Source organism: Panthera leo, chromosome B2, assembly GCF_018350215.1.
Source record: "Panthera leo isolate Ple1 chromosome B2, P.leo_Ple1_pat1.1, whole genome shotgun sequence".
Classification (NCBI taxonomy): domain Eukaryota; kingdom Metazoa; phylum Chordata; class Mammalia; order Carnivora; family Felidae; genus Panthera; species Panthera leo.
In genome coordinates this window covers 74,990,065-75,008,325 of record NC_056683.1, presented here as the reverse complement: position 1 = coordinate 75,008,325, position 18,261 = coordinate 74,990,065, and the positions used below count along the sequence as shown (strand labels likewise).

At 37.0% G+C, this 18,261-nt stretch overlaps 1 protein-coding gene across 5 annotated transcripts in view; it reads right to left on the bottom strand.

The window, feature by feature from the left end:
• Window positions 1–18,261, bottom strand: part of LOC122220141 (cytochrome b5 reductase 4) — a 93,715-nt gene that overhangs the window by 44,909 nt on the left and 30,545 nt on the right. For all 5 annotated transcript variants that reach the window (XM_042939275.1, XM_042939277.1, XM_042939278.1 and 2 more), the window contains exons 4-6: window positions 15,524–15,605; window positions 4,930–4,959; window positions 765–825 (exon numbers count right to left, since the gene is read on the bottom strand). In XM_042939275.1, the coding sequence (XP_042795209.1) occupies window positions 765–825; window positions 4,930–4,959; window positions 15,524–15,605 (173 nt within the window). The remainder of the gene's footprint in view (window positions 1–764; window positions 826–4,929; window positions 4,960–15,523; window positions 15,606–18,261) is intronic.

Here is an 18,261-nt window from a genome sequence, read left to right as displayed (position 1 = left end):
AAGAGAAAAAAATTACAAAGAATACATATAACCCTGAGGGCATTTGAAATGTTAACATTAACAAAAATATATAGAGATCACGTAATTTACTAAGACAGTTGCCATTCAATACATTTTGAAGGATTTCCATAAAAACCAGTAAAAAAAACTAAATATATGAAAAACAATGTAGTTGAATAAATTATGGTATGGTCATATGATGGAAGGCAGACAAAAAAATGGCTTTTGCAGAATATGACACAGGAATACTGCTCATAAAATACATTGCAATGCCAGTATTATCAAAATAGAATAATATGGAAATAGGTATTATATGAATCAAGCTGGGTGGAAAAGACCAAATATTAAGTATATATCCAGAGTTGATAGATTACAACTGATTTTATCACTTTCTTTTCTATTTCTCTAGATTTTCCAAGTTTTCCACCATGAATGTATATTTTATAATCAGAAAAATATTTTCAAATAGTTTTTAAAGTCAAAAATATTTTTGAAATTTTTTAACTTAAAATTTTTTAAACACAAATATTTACACATAAGTGTTTAAAATGGATCAAACTTTAGTTATACTAAAAATTCACACATACAGAAAACAGCCCATTCTCCCACAATGCCTGATAAATGAGCACTACAGTTCTTATGTCAAAGAACCATGATTAATACAGTAAGCATGAACTCAAACTCAGAGCTGTTTATTTTTTTTAATGTGTCTATTTTGGTGTAGAAGTAATTTAGCTTTTAAAAAGTACAACAAGAATCCGTACCTTGGAGAACTACAACCTTCTTTGGCAAGTGTATCTGCCACTTGGCTCTTGGGAAGCATGCCTTCACAAAGAAAAACAAAACAGCTACGGTTCATCTAGATAGCATTTATTTTTTTTCTTCTTTTTAGTAAAATTCTTATTAAAATACTATAAAAGGACACAAATCATAGATGTACAAAAACTTACCTTGTAGCCAGCACCACCCCTCCCCCCAGGGTAATCATTATTCTGACTTTTAGCACCCTTAGTTTTTGCCTGTATTTGACCTTTATAAAAATGGAATCACAAGATATGTTCTCTTTTGGTCTGAGGCTTTTTTTGTTTGGCATTATGTCAAGTAAGTATGATTGATAGTAAGCAATAAATCAAACCTTGAGGCTTCTGAACTATTACCCATGCTGTTGAATGCATCAGTAGTTTGTATTTATACTACATTGTACAAATATGAGAGTTTATACATTCTGTTGCTGGACATTTGGGTTGTTTGCAGTCTTGGGCTATTATACATAAATAGCACTGTTATATATATTCTTGTATACGTACCTGCACATTCTTAAAGAACATATATCCGCATTTTTGCAAGTATACAAGGTGTGTGTAGATCTGGCTTTACTAGCTGCTGCTTAACAATTTCCCAAAGTGGTTGTACCAATTTATATTTAATACCAGAAATGTCTGAGGGTTCCAGTCACTCCACAATCTCACTGAAATCAATCCTGTCAGCATGCAGCAACACTGCATTTTAAAAGCCCACTAAAACTGTGATTTTTAGTTGAGAACTCAGAGATGTGGAAGAACTCTAGAGATTCTGTAAAGCATTCTGTATTTCCCTCCCACAACAGGACTGTGCTGTTGGTATCTGGAAGGATCAGTTTGGAAAAAAAAGAGGCCTGCTGCTAAAAGGCCTGTTGCAAATCACTGCAACAATTACATTTCTATTCCTCAAACTGTGCAGGAAAACAAATTTAATGTTTCGTCTCTGGTGAATCCTGTAGGTCTCACATCAAAAGTCACAGTTGGGGCGCCTGGGTGGCTCAGCTGGTTAAGCGTCCGACTTCGGCTCAGGTCATGATCTCACTCGTGGTTCATGAGTTCGAGCCCTGTGTCAGGCTTTGTGCTGACAGCTCAAAGCCTGGAGCCTGTTTCAGATTCTGTGTCTCCTTCTCTCTCTGTCCCTCCCCTGATCATGCTCTCTCTCTCTCAAAAATAAAATAAACATTAAAAAAAATTTTTTTTAAAAAGTCACAGTAATATGGGGCACCTGGGTGGCTCAGTTGGTTGAGCGACCAACTTCGGCTCAGGTCATGATCTCACAGTTTGTAGGTTCGAGCCCCATATCGGGCTCTGTGCTGACAGCTCGGAGCCTGGATCCTGCTTCAGATTCTGTGTCTCCCTCTCTCTCTGCCTTTCCCCTGCTTTCTCTCTCTCTCTCTCTCAAAAATAAATAAACATTAAAAACTTTAAAAGAAAGTCACAGTAATATAAAATCAGAGAGGGGAGGCATCTTTGAGACAAACTAGTGTAGAGGTTTCAAGATTCTTTCCAGCCATAGAAGCTTCTGTTTAAATCCAACTTAAGTGCAAGCACAAGATATCAAACAGCCATATTTTGGGGGATGAGGCTGATCATGAGCCCTGAGTCCAGGCCTTACTCACTCAGTTGCCATCTCTTCCTATGCAACTCTACAGAACATAATTAATATTCAGATAAACAAAAGAAGTCTCAAAGATGGGACATAACAAAGCCACAGTTATGAACTAACTAGGAGTGAATCCTAAAGAAGAATGCTCTACCAGAAAACTAAAAGTATAACAACAGGACTATAAAAATGAAAATGTAGGGGCGCCTGGGTGGCTTGGTCGGTTAAGCGTCCGACTTCGGCTCAGGTTATGATCTCATGGTCCATGAGTTCGAGCCCCGCGTCGGGCTCTGTGCTGACAGCTCAGAGCCTGGAGCCTGTTTCAGATTCTGTGTCTCCCTCTCTCTCTGCCCCTCCCCTGTTCATGCTCTGTCTCTCTCTGTCTCAAAAATAAATAAACGTTAAAAAAAATTAAAAAAAAATGAAAATGTATTTTTATCTCAAATGACAAAAAATAAGAAAAGATAACCTTAATAAATTATTTGAAAAATCACTTAAAAGATATTTCACTATGAGATTAATGTCATTTATCATATGGAGGCCTCTTAGATATATAAATAAAAAACAAATGCATCACGATCTAAGACTTTGCATAAGAAAAAGCTATCAACAGGATTCACAGATTGTTACTCAATTTTGATCTTATTAGGGTCTTATTAGGACCTGATTAGGACCAAGAAATCTGGATTTGAAGTTAGTATCAGCACTGTGATCTTACAAAAACCACCATTTCTGCTTCCTCAAATTTATACTAGTAAAGAAATTTGCCCTGAAATCTCATGAGACAGCAAAGGAGACAATTTCCAAACATTCTAAAAGACTATACAATGTCATACAAATATGTCTTTTTAGAACAGAATAAGGTCATAGGCTGTGGAATGTGCTTTGATTTCAACATCTGCCAAGCAAAATAAAACACCTTATATATAATATCATTCTAGAAAAGTTGAAGGAATCTGTGGTGAATGAGGGGTAGAGTAAAATAATTAACTAAAGTTAGGTGGACTGAATGGATATTCTCTTTCCCCAAAGTGCTGCTTGATGACTGTTGTTAATTTGAAGGGATCAGGTCTCTAGTGGAATACCACAGTAATCTATCTCATTCAGGATTTAAAATAGTTATTTGAATAACGACATTGCTGGCAGACAGATCACATCTGCAAATACACAGACTTACCACATAGTCTTGAATGAACCAAAATGAGAAGCAGCTAATAAATATAAATATAAATATCACAATCTTATAGAATACAAGATCATGATAGGTAATTGTGCCAGCCAGACACTTAGGGACATGTGTTAATATTCCATTCTTAAGGCCACCTTGAACCGAGGTATTAGTTAAATGCAGTGCATCCAGAGGAGGGCAACAGGAAAGTAATGGTTCTGGAAGCCATATGTGGTGGGAATGGAAATGCCCAGTGTATCAGTAATTAGTCTTTAAGCAATGGTTTTATGCCTATTATCACAAAAGAGTCCATCATTATATGGAACCCAAGATAGGCCCTTCATTTAATACAGTGCTATACTATCAGACAAAAAGCCTCAGGTGTTACATCAAAAACTGAAATAAGTCAGTCTACAACACAGACGACGGTATTCCTCAAGTTAAAAAAGGAAGGGTAACTAATCTGGCAATCTAGCTTATAGTCGAATTTCTATAACTTTCTTTTGCAAACATGGAGAAAAAAACCTATTTCTAAACATACCTTAATGAGAACAAACTGAGGGTTGATGGGGGGGGTGGGAGGGAGGGGAGGGTGGGTGATGGGTATTGAGGAGGGCACCTTTTGGGATGAGCACTGGGTGTTGTATGGAAACCAATTTGACAATAAATTTCATATATTGAAAAAAATAAAAATAAAAATAAAAAAAAATAAATAAATATAGAGGAAAAAAAAAAAAAACAACATACCTTAAACAAGTAGTTCAATCAGTGTAGCCCCAGGCATTTCCTAAGAGTCAATACTGACCATTACATCGTATTTATGTATGTATGTATGTATGTATATATGTATGTATTTATGTATGTATGTATTGATTGATTGATTGATTGATTGGAGGTGGGGAGGGGAGAATGTCAGTCATAATTCTCGGTCATACTGAATGGCTGAAGAAGCCAGAGCTGCTGAGCCTGGAAAGAGTAGTAATAGGCTATTCAGCATCTATATGCAAACACTGGCATTCACCTCCATGCCTGAGGGATATGACTTGTTCTGTCTTGCTTCTGAGGGTGGAACTCCTCATCACTACAAATATTCAAGCTGCAGGCAGATGAACACCATGTTCAGGGATGTTCCAGGAGGGACTACTTACTCTAAGAGTAATGGCTGGAGTAAGGGATCTATAAAGTTCTGCCAAAGCCTCTAAGTTTAGGTAAGTAAAGATATCTTTTGTATAAAAAATATCCTCCCCCCCCAAAAAAAAATCCAAATACTACCCAAATAATTCTGTAAAACAATTCTCTATGTGAATGTAATTCATAAGAATACGATCCATTTTTTATCATAAATTTATATGACTTACCATTTAAGACTTTCTTTTCTTCATGATAGTCTGTACAGTGATTTAGAAAAGAAAAGTCAGATAATAATACTATAACATCAAAGAGAGTATCAGCTAATATTTGAAGATAACAGCACCTTCCTTGAAGAGCTTTCTGTTCAGGTCTGAGGAGAAAAACAAGGCTAATAAATAGATGGTCGATGTTTCAAACAAGGAAGCTTCATTCTGAAAATTGCTGGGCCATTTCTTCCACAGGTGTTTGTCTCCCACTTCACTGAGCTTTTCTCTACTTCTCTGAATACTTTTTTCTAATATCTTGGTTAACTTCTTTAGAAAGCATATAAAAACCCAAGTTTTGTTTAGGTCATCATATTCCAAAGTAATCAAAATTATTCAGAATTTATTATATTACACATTATAAATAAAATGTTCATGCTAACAACTCAAAGAAAGACACCTTATACCTTTCTTATCTAATCTAGGTCAATACTTAAAAAGATTATTGCTTACTCCAAATTTAAACGGCAAAATGATGAAAGTATAAGACTTTCACTTGTATGTACAACACAGTAATATTTAACAGTTATTTTCTTTCAGGATGGCAACCAACTCACAAATCTACATTGTATTTTGACCACCAAAGATGCTACACCATATGGTCAAAATAAAACCCTCAGCAAGTTAACAGAGTTAAAAAAAAAAAAAAAAAAAAAAAAAAGGAGGAGGAGGAGGAGAAAAGAATGACAAGCCAACAAAATATCCAAGCAGTAAACTGGTAGATATCAATTGTTGAGGTAACCTTGTTTTATAGAAAACAAAAACAAACCACTTAAATGAAGGCTTGCAAATCTTTTATGTTCTGATTTTCAATCAACCAGGGATACCACAATTACCTCTGCTTCACTCGACTATCATAAAATAATCATGATTAAGGAGGCCAGATGACTATTCTTTTTATTTTCTTTATTTTACCAAAATAATTTCAAAGCTGAAAGGGATCTTAACAACATGCAGCAAATTACCATCTGATCCCCTCATTTAAGACTGAAAGTCAGGGGTCAAGGACTTGAATGAAATCCACAGCCTTTTAGCAACAAAGCCAAGATTAGACTTCATAGCCTCTAAGACTCAGCATCATATTTCTTACTATGCCATTGCTAGTGTTAATACTTTCTGGAAAGGCAAAAGACCTAAAAACCACTTGACTTATACCTCAAAATGAGCTCTGCTTATCAAGTGCCAAATAAAAATCTATTCATTACAGTTTGCAAGGGATCACTGATGTCCTTGCTTGATCACTTACTTTCATCAGTGGGTTTCATCTGTCTTTCCTACTTAGTTGTAATTATTTGTTTTATCTTAGAACAACCAACAAACACACAGATAAAAGTAAATTAAATCTATTTTCGGCGTACCACATACTTGGCAGTTTGATGAATGTCATTTATCAAGTAAAACAATTTGTTTTTATCTAAGAGGATCACAGCTTTTGAAAAATTGCCCCACATAATTTGTTTCTAAGGAAAAATATATGTTTATCTTATATGATTACTTCCCGCCTGACATGAATTGATTGAACCTGTCAGAAGTTTCTGGATCCTACTACATAGGTCATTTTTTCTGAATCTTTTTTTTTTTTTTTTAATACAAGAAGTACCAGTAGGAAGAGATTTTTCTACTTAAACGGTCTAAATTACTTTTAAAAACTCTACTTTTGCAACTCTTTCAAAACACTGACACATAGAAATAAAAGACTATTTTTATTATTAAGCATATTTACATCTGAGTCCTTTTAGTCACATGAGACTGACAAGAAATCTGACGTTCTGTCTAGATCATTAATTCCATAGCCAAGAGAATTTGTATTTTCTCATAATGTTGGTTAAACTGCATTACTCTGATAAGAACCTCTGCTTTCTGGAGAGATCAGAGTAATTTTGAAAGCCAGCACTGCAGTTTACGCACTGCACTCTACTCTTCTGCGGTAAAAGGGTAGGTAAGGATTTTCAACTGTGGCCCCAATCTAGTTTACCTCTGTTGGGTGAAGCCACAGGAGGACCCCCACAATAAAGAAAGAAAAAAATCTGTTTTACCAGTATACTCATTTTTTAAATAAATATTTGATCAGGGTGCCTGCATGGCCCAGTCGGTCAAGCATCCAACTCTTGACTTCGGCCTAGGTCATGATCTCACAGCTTTTGGGTCTGAGCCTCACCTCAAGTTCTGCGCTGAGAGCATGGAGCCTACTTGGGATTCTCTCTCTCCCCCTCTATCTCTGCCCTTCCCCTATGCACACGCTCTCTCTCAAAATAAATAAATAAATAAATATTAAAAAAATAAATATTTGTTGGCCATCATCTTAATAAACACAGTGACATAATGTGAAAACATTTTGATAAAAAGTTAGGAAAATACGAATATATATTGTTTGCTTATGCACCCATAAATTTGGAAGGATTCATAAAAATTAGAATAACATGGTTACCTTTGTGTATACATGGGAGGGGAAACCAGTAGATGGGAGACCGAGGTATGAATCATGTGATATGCATTACTTACACATACTTGAATGCATTACACATACTTGAATCATGTGAATGCATTACTTATTCAAAAAAATTAAATAAATGGAATTAAAAATAAAATGTTGATACATTCTCTTGAACACACACAATATGATAAATGCTTTAAAAGAGGTATGTAGCATACCTAGAAGCATAGAATGGGATATCTCTAGTTGGAAGGAATTTGAAAGGACTCCATTGAGGAGGTAATATTTTAGCTACGTTTTGACAATATCCAGACATTTGTCACCGAGGCCCTGAAGAAAAGCATCCTAGGAAGACAAATGCTGAGTATTTATATTTGAGCATTTAACATGTAGCTACATACCTCATCTTCTTATTTCCAAAGGTCAGTATCACGTAACCACCAGATATGAGCTCAGTCTTATTACCAGAGATCTTATCACCAAGACCAAAATGCAGCATTCTATATTCCCTTAACTACTCAGGCTTGCCAGAAGATGGCTCCCTGGCTCTCTACAATATGTTTAATAATCATTTTTTCTCTAGAAATTCTTCCATATTTCTAAATGGAACTCTTCATAACATAAATGAGGCTTAAGTCTTATTTTCGTTTCAAGTTACACACTAATTTCTCAAATCTTATAAAATTTAATGATTTCAATATTTCTAAACTATCTTTACCTTTTTACTTTCCTTTACTCATCTTTGTAATCATCTTCTGAATTACCTTTAAATTTTATACATCCCTTAAACTTCAAGGCTCAGAATTACCCCTCACCCTAGAAATAGTTTACTGGCAGAATTAAAATAAGTAATTAATAGTTGAAATACATACTCTGAAAAATTCCAGGGTTAAAGAGATTTTAAAGTACTAGAATGTGTAGGTACTCCTGGTCAGTTTTCTTCCTACTACTCATTTAACTAGTCACAGAATAAGCTGCATTTTTAGAAGTTTGTGGTTTCTCTGTAGGTAGGGTATACTTGATATTTTTTATTCAATCCCCCAATTTATGAGTTATTTTCCATTCTTGTCATATCCTCTTAGGGTTAACCACTCCTTCCTTATTTGGCATCACCTGCACATGAATATACACATGTTCAAAAATCATCTTTCCCTGAAAACAAACAAATACTAACCTAAACCAAACACTGGTCAGTAGCACCCACAAAGCATGACACACTTCCTATTCAGGTTTGCACCTGCCCTTGACCAGGGACTTCTCACCCCCATTTTCAATGACCTCTCCCTTATATCTTTCTGGCAGGAATCACTCAGACAATGGACTGACAGCAGCAAAAGCAAATTAAGGCAGCCTGACTAACACAGCAAATTTACTCATCTGGTAAGGTCCATATCACCACAACACCTTGCTCTTTCTCTCCACTAGTTAAGCCTCGGCTGGCCTTGCTTTCCCCCTATCAGTTGGCACCTGAGCTTATATTTTGCCCACCCACTGAGCCCATTTTACCGAAGAAACTGAAGCTCCTCGATGAGAGAACTTTGACTCTACTTCGAACTTCCAGACAGCAGCCAGCCCATTCAATAGTTATTTGTCTTACATACGAGCTTCACATACATGTGCTGTGGATACTATCATTTTTAAGAATAGAAAACTAAAGTAGAGGGTCTCACTACTTCAGCACTAGTAACATTTTGGGCTGGACAATTCTTTGTTGTGGGAGTCTATCCTGTGCATGGTAGGCTATTCTGTGGCATCACTGCCCTCTCCTCTACACACTAGAATGCCAGGAGCACCTAGGTTAGTTGTGCCAACCAAAATGTTTCCAGACAGTGGCCCCTTGAGTAGCAAAATCAACCCCTGTTGAAAATCACTGGCATAAATTTAAAAAAATTATGCAAATGCGGGTAATTTTAATGAGTGATTCTTTACCTTACAAAAGGAAGCATTCATGAGTTCTATAAATGGCAAGATTCTCCAAATGAATAACTACAGCCTTGAAATAAGGTACATATACATAAAAACCTCAGTATCTTCACTTTTATTTTTATTCACTTATTGGGGTTTTTTCAAGTTTTTATTTAAATTCGAGTGAGTTAACATACAGCATCTTCACTTTTAAAGTAAAGGTGTTAAAACAGCTCTAAACCCTCTTCCACCTTTAAGTATTCTACTGATATGGTTCCAAGTGCTTTACAGTCAGTAACTGCTTGAGAGAATGGGTATGAAAACAAAAAACAAAGTATTAGAAACCATGATAAAGTGATGAGAAATTAGGAAGAGACACTTTTGGGGTACCTGGATGGCTCAGTCAGTTAAGTGTCCACCTCTTGATTTCAGCTCAGTTCATGATTTCACAGTTCGTGAGTTTGAGCCCCCCCTTTGGGCTCTGCACTGACAAGTGGGGGGCTTGCTTGGGATTCTCTCTCTCTCTCTCTCTCTCTGCGCCCCTCCCTTGCTCACTCTCTCTCGAGCTAAAAAATAAACAAACTTAAGACAAATTAAAAAAAAAAAAACAGAGACATTTCTGACACTGCACTATGCCACTGGAAAAAATGATTAGTATTTTTAAAATATGACTTACATTAAAATTTTTTAAAGTACACTTACTTTACTTACATTACTTACATTAAAATGTTTTAAGTATAAAAATAAAAGTGAAGATACTGAGGTTTTTATTTAAATGTACCTTATTTAAAGGCCATGGTTATTCAATTGGAGAATCCCTCCATTTATAGAACTCATAGATGCTTCCTTTTGTAAGGCAAAGAATCGACTCATTAAAGTTACCCACTTTAAAAAATTTGGTCTTCAACAGTGCTGCCCAGAAGAAATATAATGCAAGCCATAAGCATAATTTTAAATTTTCTAATGACCACATTAACAAAAAGTAACAGGTTAAATTAATTTTAGTAGTGTATTTTTACTAACCACAATAGATCCAGAATATTATCATTTCAATATGTAATCTATGTAAAATTTATGAGATATTTTACATTTTTTACAACGAAGTCTTAAAATGCAGTCTTTTACACTTTTAACACATCTTAGCTTGGACGAGGCACATCCTAGCATTCGACAGCCACATGTGGCATGCAGCTACAATAATGGCAGCTGAGAACTAAAATAGGGCGAGAAGCAAGAACATTTTTCATCTTTGCCAGAGAATGTAGTGTTCTACATAAATAAATAATCAAGAACCGAGGCTTAACTTTCCAAGGAAAGTTTCTCCTTTTATTCATTATTGATCTTTTTAAAGCACAATATAAATGGTAATGCTTTTCAAACAAAGGATTACAAAAAACACTGATTCTTTGCTTGATAAAGATCCACCAGTGTCATGTTTTATATTCTGGTGCAGTTAGCTTTGCTGTTTTCTTCCTACATACCTGTGCATTTCATCACCGCCATGCTAGAAACCACCAGATAAATTGAAAACTATCTTCCCAGAACTGCCCAGCTGTGGAGACGGCCATAAAGTGGCAATTCTGGATTCCCCTGCTTTGGGGTCTGGCAGACCACCTCCTTAAAAGAGTGTGTGAGGGGGGCGCCTGGGTGGCTCAGTCGGTTAAGCGTCCGACTTCAGCTCAGGTCACGATCTCGCGGTATGTGAGTTCGAGCCCTGCGTTGGGCTCTGTGCTGACTGCTCAGAGCCTGGAGCCTGTTTCAGATTCTGTGTCTCCCTCTCTCTCTGACCCTCCCCCGTTCGTGCTCTGTCTCTCTCTGTCTCAAAAATAAATAAACGTTAAAAAAAAAATTAAAAAAAAAAAAAAAGAGTGTGTGAGGGATCTGGTACTGAAAGAAGCCCATGCATTAAAATTCTCCTTCAGTGTAGCCCCTGGGTGCCCATCTCCCCCCCACAAATCCCCATGCCAGCGACAGTCTCTTTCCCCCTACTGTTCTCACTTCATCTTTGTTTTCATTCTCTGCTCCTCCTTCAACTCTTTTCATCCTCTGTTCCCATTTCATCCAGAAGTTCCAACCGGAGAGTGAACACATGCTGCAGTTTGCCAGTCACAGTTTATCCCCTGTTGTCTCACCACGATTACTCACAGAGCCTCCCTGCCTGCTCAGAGCTGCCCCAGTTTGGACAATTACACAGTTACCCTGTTCTAATAATTTCTATCAATAAGGCCCAGCAGAGTTCAATGATCAATCCCTGCTCATACACGAAAGGCACAATTGGTACTTATGTTAAAATGGAACTTCACCTTAATTATCAGGAACATTCCTTATTTCTGACACATTAGATCTTTCTTTTTAGTTACTCTGTTCCTTTTACATGCTCTACTCCTGCTGGTTAGCCTGGAGTCCAAACTGTATCTTGAGTCTCTACTGTTAACAAAACAAAACAAATAACAAAAACGATCCACTTACTTGGAATCAACACCTTTCTGATTTGTAAAATTCTTGTCTTTGCTTCCTAATGCTTTTCAAGTTGTCTCATCACTCCCAGCTACTGGCCTCACCCTAGCAAAAACACTTACACTCCAAAAAGGCTTTAGAGTGAAACCTGGATTCACAGCCCTAATCTCACATGCTCCAGCAATAATAATAATACTTTCTTTTTTACGGAAACAGAACCATCTTTCAAGGTGAAACACTTCAGTCCATGCTGGTTTACGCCTGATAACTGTAGGGACACACAAAGGAACAGAATGTAAGCAGCCTCAGTACCGCAGGGGTGGAGGGGTGAAGGTAGCTAGGACCGCGGCAACCACTTCTACCAGCTCTACTGCCCAACCCCCTGCAGCTTGTTAGGCGCTAGTGGTCAGAAAACATGCCTTTGCTTAATCCTCACAATAATGTTAGGATGTTTTCTTCTTAAATCCCATTTTATTGCTGAGGGAAAACTCTCAGATCTGTCAACTGGTACCAAAGAACATAACAGCTTATAAGTGGCAGAGATGTGCTCTGACCCCATGTCAGCTTCATGAAATTTGTGCTTTCTATAGATCCTATGCTGCCTCAGTAATCAATATTTAAGGACAGTGATAGCTGAGGACAGTGTTAAAAAGGAATCTTTTAATTTATGAATACAAAATATCTGACTCCATATCTCATTCTGCATAGGAAATGTGTTCATACCCCGCTGAGCCAGGTGGTGATGAGGAGAAAGAATACTCACCACAGTTTACTTTTTTATGATTAGGATTCAGAAAGCCTGTCTCCTCGACCCTTCGAACCTCCTGATTTTGGTTTTGTGGTTGCTGTTTTATTTTTTAATTTTTCCTTTTCAGTCTTACCTACCTGTATCTAATCCTCCTCGTTACTGAATGATTTTAGGTTGCCAGTTATTTTCTCTCAGCAGTTTTAAGATACTGTTCTATTGTTTTCTGGCTTCTACTGTTCTTCTGGTAAACAGGCTATGGCGGCTTATAAATTACACCTAGTAGCTTAGCTGTCAATTCACTAAGCACTGGTCTGTTACTAAATCCGTCTCTCTCTGGCTGTTTCTGGATCTTCTCATTGTCTTCAGTGTTCTGCAGTTTTACTACAAAGAGTCCATGTGTGGATTTCTTTTTATTTTGTTTGGGATTTGCCAAACTTGCTGAATTTGAGGATTTATGACATTAGTTCTGGAACATTCTTAGCCATTATCCCTTCAAGATGTTGCCTCTTCCTCAGTCTCACTTCTACTTACTTCTGGAAATCTGATTACAAGTGTTGGATCCCCCACACCTCTTGCATATTTTTTTACCCCTTTGTTTCTCTGTGGTACATTCTGTATAATTTATGCTGCTCAATCTTGCCATTCACTGAGCTCTTCTATGTCTAAACTCCTGGCTACTTGTGCTATGTAATTTTTAAACTCACCACCTCTATTTTTCATTTCTAGAAATTCTCTCTTGTTTTTTAATTCAACACAATTAAATTTTAACAGTCTCTGTTAACAATTTTAACAGTCTCTTGTTTTTTACTCATGTTACTAATAGATTCTTATTGCCCTTAACATTTCAAATATAACTAGTTTTAGTCTGTATATGAATAATGAAGCCCTAAGGGTGAAATTCTACTCTTGTTTCTTGCAGAAACAAGAAACAATGAGTTGTTTCCTCATGTGTTGTCTAATTTTTTATTGGACACTAATAATTATCTGATGTGTACCTGTGGGAATTTTGAGGGCTTTAGGTCATAAGCGTGTTTCACGATTGAAAATGTGTATACACCTCTGACAAACAACCTGGGAAACTACTAATGGGAGGCCATTTTATTTTTTGGTTTGAGGTTTCTGAGACCACATAGGTGGAATATACTTGAATTCCCAACTCTTATGTAGGCAGGGCTGCGGTTACAAATTCTCTGAGGAAATCTCTCTTTCCTCTCCCCTGTCACCTCATAAATAAGGTCAGGGCAGACAAAATAACCTGACATTCCCTTGTGTTGGACAGATTTTCTTCATGCTTTCCCATTTCACTCATTACACAGACCTTCAAGAGTCCAAGCCATAGGAAGGGATCTCGGTTCCAACTCCCTGCTTTTAGAGACCCACAATCTGGTCTTCCACCCACTGTGTGACTGTTAACATTCTGGCATGGCTCTTAATCTAGATGATACCCAGATCATCTAGATAAGTGCTAGAAGGAAACGGAGGCTTCAGAGCTAGCTTATCACCCTGGATTGCTGCCTGAACTTACCCTTTTCGTATGGGGAAATATCTGGAGATTTTGAACCAATCCGCTTATTTTAAATGGTGTTTATCATATTTGGTGAAGTATTTTGAGAGTCATCTGTCTTTCATTTCCAGAGAGGAAGAAAGAAACCAGAAAAGTCCTTTTTCTAACTTCACAACCCTTATGGAAAAAGATCCTCAGGAACCCGCATACTTTCTGATACTACAGAAGAAGACATGACCATTAGTACCAGATTATGTAAATGAGATAAGGAACAGTCAGGATGAGGTAAAAGTAAGTAGTCATTCAGAAACTCGAATTAATACTGTGTCTCCTGCTGGCAGTGAACTAGTGAATTTAGGAGTCAGTTAAAAGGAGAAAGGAATTGGCTTAAAACGTAAACTGGTTTGGAAGAACTTCCAGACACTACAAGTCACATTAGTGTGCTTTTGGTATACACACATACTGCTTATTTGTTTTGTAACAATGGGAAGAAAAAGAAATAATCCTTTTTGAGCATCTATTACACTCACGGTGAAAGGAACTTTACTCATGTTACTTCCTAGTCCTATGAATCACTGTACAGATGAAAACTGAGGGTCAGAGGTAGAAACTGGCCCAAAGACTGCACAGTCAATAGGCCGTGGAGCTAGGGTTCAAATCTGGGCATGCCTGTGCTATTTCCACACTGCTGATGGAGGCCTTGAATGACAAAATTCACTGAACTAATAAACAGAAGACTCAGGTCAGATAAGCCAATTTATTCTTAATTGAGTGTCAAAGTCAGGAGTTATGTAAAAGAAACGACTACTGTTCTATCCACAGTCAAGAATTAAGTGCAGCATTTCTGCTATTCCTGTTGCATGTCCAAAATTTTCAGAGGGTGCTCTTCTGAAAGAAGCTTAGGAGGCAAAGAGGTGATCTCCAACACCATACAGATTGTAGAGTCAGGTCAGAAGGTAGGGTAGGGAATCGGGTTTATTTTAAAAGTAGTTTAAAATCAGAACACAGGTTTTCCATAATATAGGGGCAAGGAGGGGAATGTTCAAGGCAAATAGGAGACAAAGCTGGGAGGAAAAATTTCACTGTGTAACATCATAATTTCTGGGTTTTGAGTCATGTGACTATATTACATATTCAAAAAAATAAATTCTCAAAAACGAGTCTAAAATTCAACTTTAACCAAGTGTTCTAGCTAACCCATGTAACAACAGAATAAAAGACTAATAATGAAAACTAAATAAGAAGTAAATAGAGTCCATTCACTTCCATAATGCTCATTCCTCACACGTATGAATGTTCTCTCAAAACCTGTCAATATTCTAAGGTTAAGTCATTGCTTCATTCATTCATTCATTTATTCATTTAAAATCTTTACAGTGGCTGGACCAGGAGGCCGGTGAAAAATAAGAACAATATAGTGATTTATTTAAATCTATCTGTCGAAATCTAAGTAAAAAAAAGTATGTGCGTGTTACACATCACTGCCAGGTTAGCACTTGGCACAACTTACCTTTAGGAAGAGCAGGTTTAACTGCCATTCTGCCAACCAGGCATTCTTTCAGCATGGATTCATAATTGACCCAACGATGAACCTGGTGTGGGATGTAAATGACAGAGAAGCGACATGACTCTGACTCCATGAGATGCTCCAATTTTATTCGGAGCAAAACTAAACATACTTAGACTGCTCTGGAAAACTAATCAGATTCAATTAGCCAGTAAGGGAGTGACAGGAAGGCAGCGTACCATGTTCTCCAAGTGCCGTGTACAGACCTTTCAGATACCCATGAGGTCTCAACTAGTTTCATAATAATACTAAGATGTTATTTGTCTTTTTCACCAGTGTTGACGCTTGCACTAATGTGGAAAAGGCAATGGTAGGTAAAACTGCTTGCATGCTGGCAAGTCAAGGCAGAGGTTTCAATCTTTATATTCTTCACCATCACATACCCATGGGGGCCAGGGGATTGGTTTCATTTAAGAATATGCTTTATGAAGTAGAAGAAACTATTAATTTTCTTAAGTCTCAACGTCTGAGTAGAGGCCTTGCTTACATTCTGTGTAACAAAATGAGAAGTTCTCAAAAACGCTTCTGCTGCAAAGTAAGATCCTCACCTTGAAGGAAAATACCCAGGCAATTATTTGATTTGCAAACTGAACCGAGCTTTTGTCTCAGAAGACCATTTATATGTAAAAGAAAAAAAAAATGACTGATAAACAAACTGGTTTTTCAGACTTGGGTATCTGACAGACATTTTCTTGAAAACGAACAGACTAAGATTGTCACGTCAAGGAAAACAACTGCCATTATTTGTTGCCTGACTCATCAGTGGGAATTAAATTTAAACACCCTCTGGAGGACACCTTCTCAATATACATTAAAAGCCTAAAAATATGCAGCTCTTTCACTGAGTAATTTGTGAATTTACCTGAGAAAATATTCACATACACACGAAGATGCAAGTGCCAGGATATTCATCACAGCACTATTTATATTAGCAAAATATTGGAAACAACCTAGATGTCGAATTGTAAAAGACCAGTAAAAGAAAACTAATAAATTATTCAATAAAATAGTAGATAATCAGGAAAATAATCAGGTCAAATAATACTGATATGAGAATGCTTGTGTACACTCCTGAGTTAGTAAATATATACTAAAATAACAAATATGCAATATATGTATATAATTATAAAGGAGCCTCCATTTATTAATATAAATTAAAATTCCATATACCAAATATTTATGGAGCATCCAATGACATGTAAAGCATTATCCCTGGGGCTAGAGCATTGGGTAGAATTTTAACAGATAAATGAAGAAGAAGTATATCCAAGGAGGCAAAAGTATGAGGTATCCCAATCATGGAACGGGTGATTGGCTCAAAGCACTTCCATTTGCTCAAAGCCAAATGCATGTTGAGGATATTTACTTTAATACAGTCTTTTGAAGGCCTCAAAGGCCATGATAATGACTTTTGATTTATCCCATTGTCAATGGTGAGCATCAGAGAGCTGTAGAACAAGGTGCTAAGATGACTGTCTTTAAGAACACTAATCTAGCTGTCATGTTATTTACATTGGTACTGGAAAGTAAAGGGATCTGTACAGTGTTACAATGGTAGGGCCAGAGAAGGTGATAATGACTTGATCTAAGGCAGTGGGAAGATAGAAAAGAATGTAATGTTTAAATAAAATTTTTTTTTTAACATTTGTTCATTTTTGAGACAGAGAGAGACAGAGCATGAACGGGGGAGGGGCAGAGAGAGAGGGAGACACAGAATCGGAAGCAGACTCCAGGCTCTGGGCCATCAGCCCAGAGCCTGACGCGGGGCTCGAACTCACGGACCGCAAGATCGTGACCTGAGCTGAAGTCGGACGCTCAACCGACTGAGCCACCCAGGTGCCTCAAGAATGTAATGTTTAAAGACAGCATCATGGGATTTCGCTAGTGACCAGATAGTGGTGCACAATGAGAAAAGGCAAAAATTACTTAAGTGGCTTCAAGTCCCCATTACCAGAAAGAGGAAAACAGAGGGGGAATAAAAGGGAAGTAGATGGGTTGATATTATTTGAGAGCAAAATGAGTTGAAGTGCCAACAGGTTATCAAATTGCCCATCAAGCATCTGAAAATACACAAGAGGTCAGAAGCAGGATCTAAAGTAAAGACAAATCTGACAGAAAAAAGATTACTTAATATTCTTTGTACAACTCAAATACTAGCCCTGAATAAGTTCTCTTGTGTTTAAAGATATAAGAAGCTTCACCACAGAATCTAGAATATAAAGTTGTTTACTTCTGTGGTAAGTGAAAGTCTTAAATAAACATCACTGGTCCTATGAAAGCCAAGGGGAACGCAGCAATCTGGTAACTAACATACTGTTTAAACTGCTAAAGAATTTAACACTATAGCAGTTCTTGTGACTTCTCCGAAACAATTTTGCTTAAGTAAGGTCCATATAACTTCACAACACTGAGGAATATAAATAGGACTAGATTTTACTGAGGAATCTTCTTGTGGAAGAGTATATTCAGAATCAAGAGGTTACAGAATAGATATAAGAAAAAAGTATGGCAGACAATTTTTCACACAAACGCTTCCAAACTTTTCTATTTGGCTTGCATTGAGAGACAATAACAACTACCAAATGACGATGAGAATTTGCCTTAAAACAGCAATAAGGGGGCACCTGGGTGGCTTAGTTGGTTAAGCATATGGCTCTCAGGTCATGATCTTGCAGTTTCAC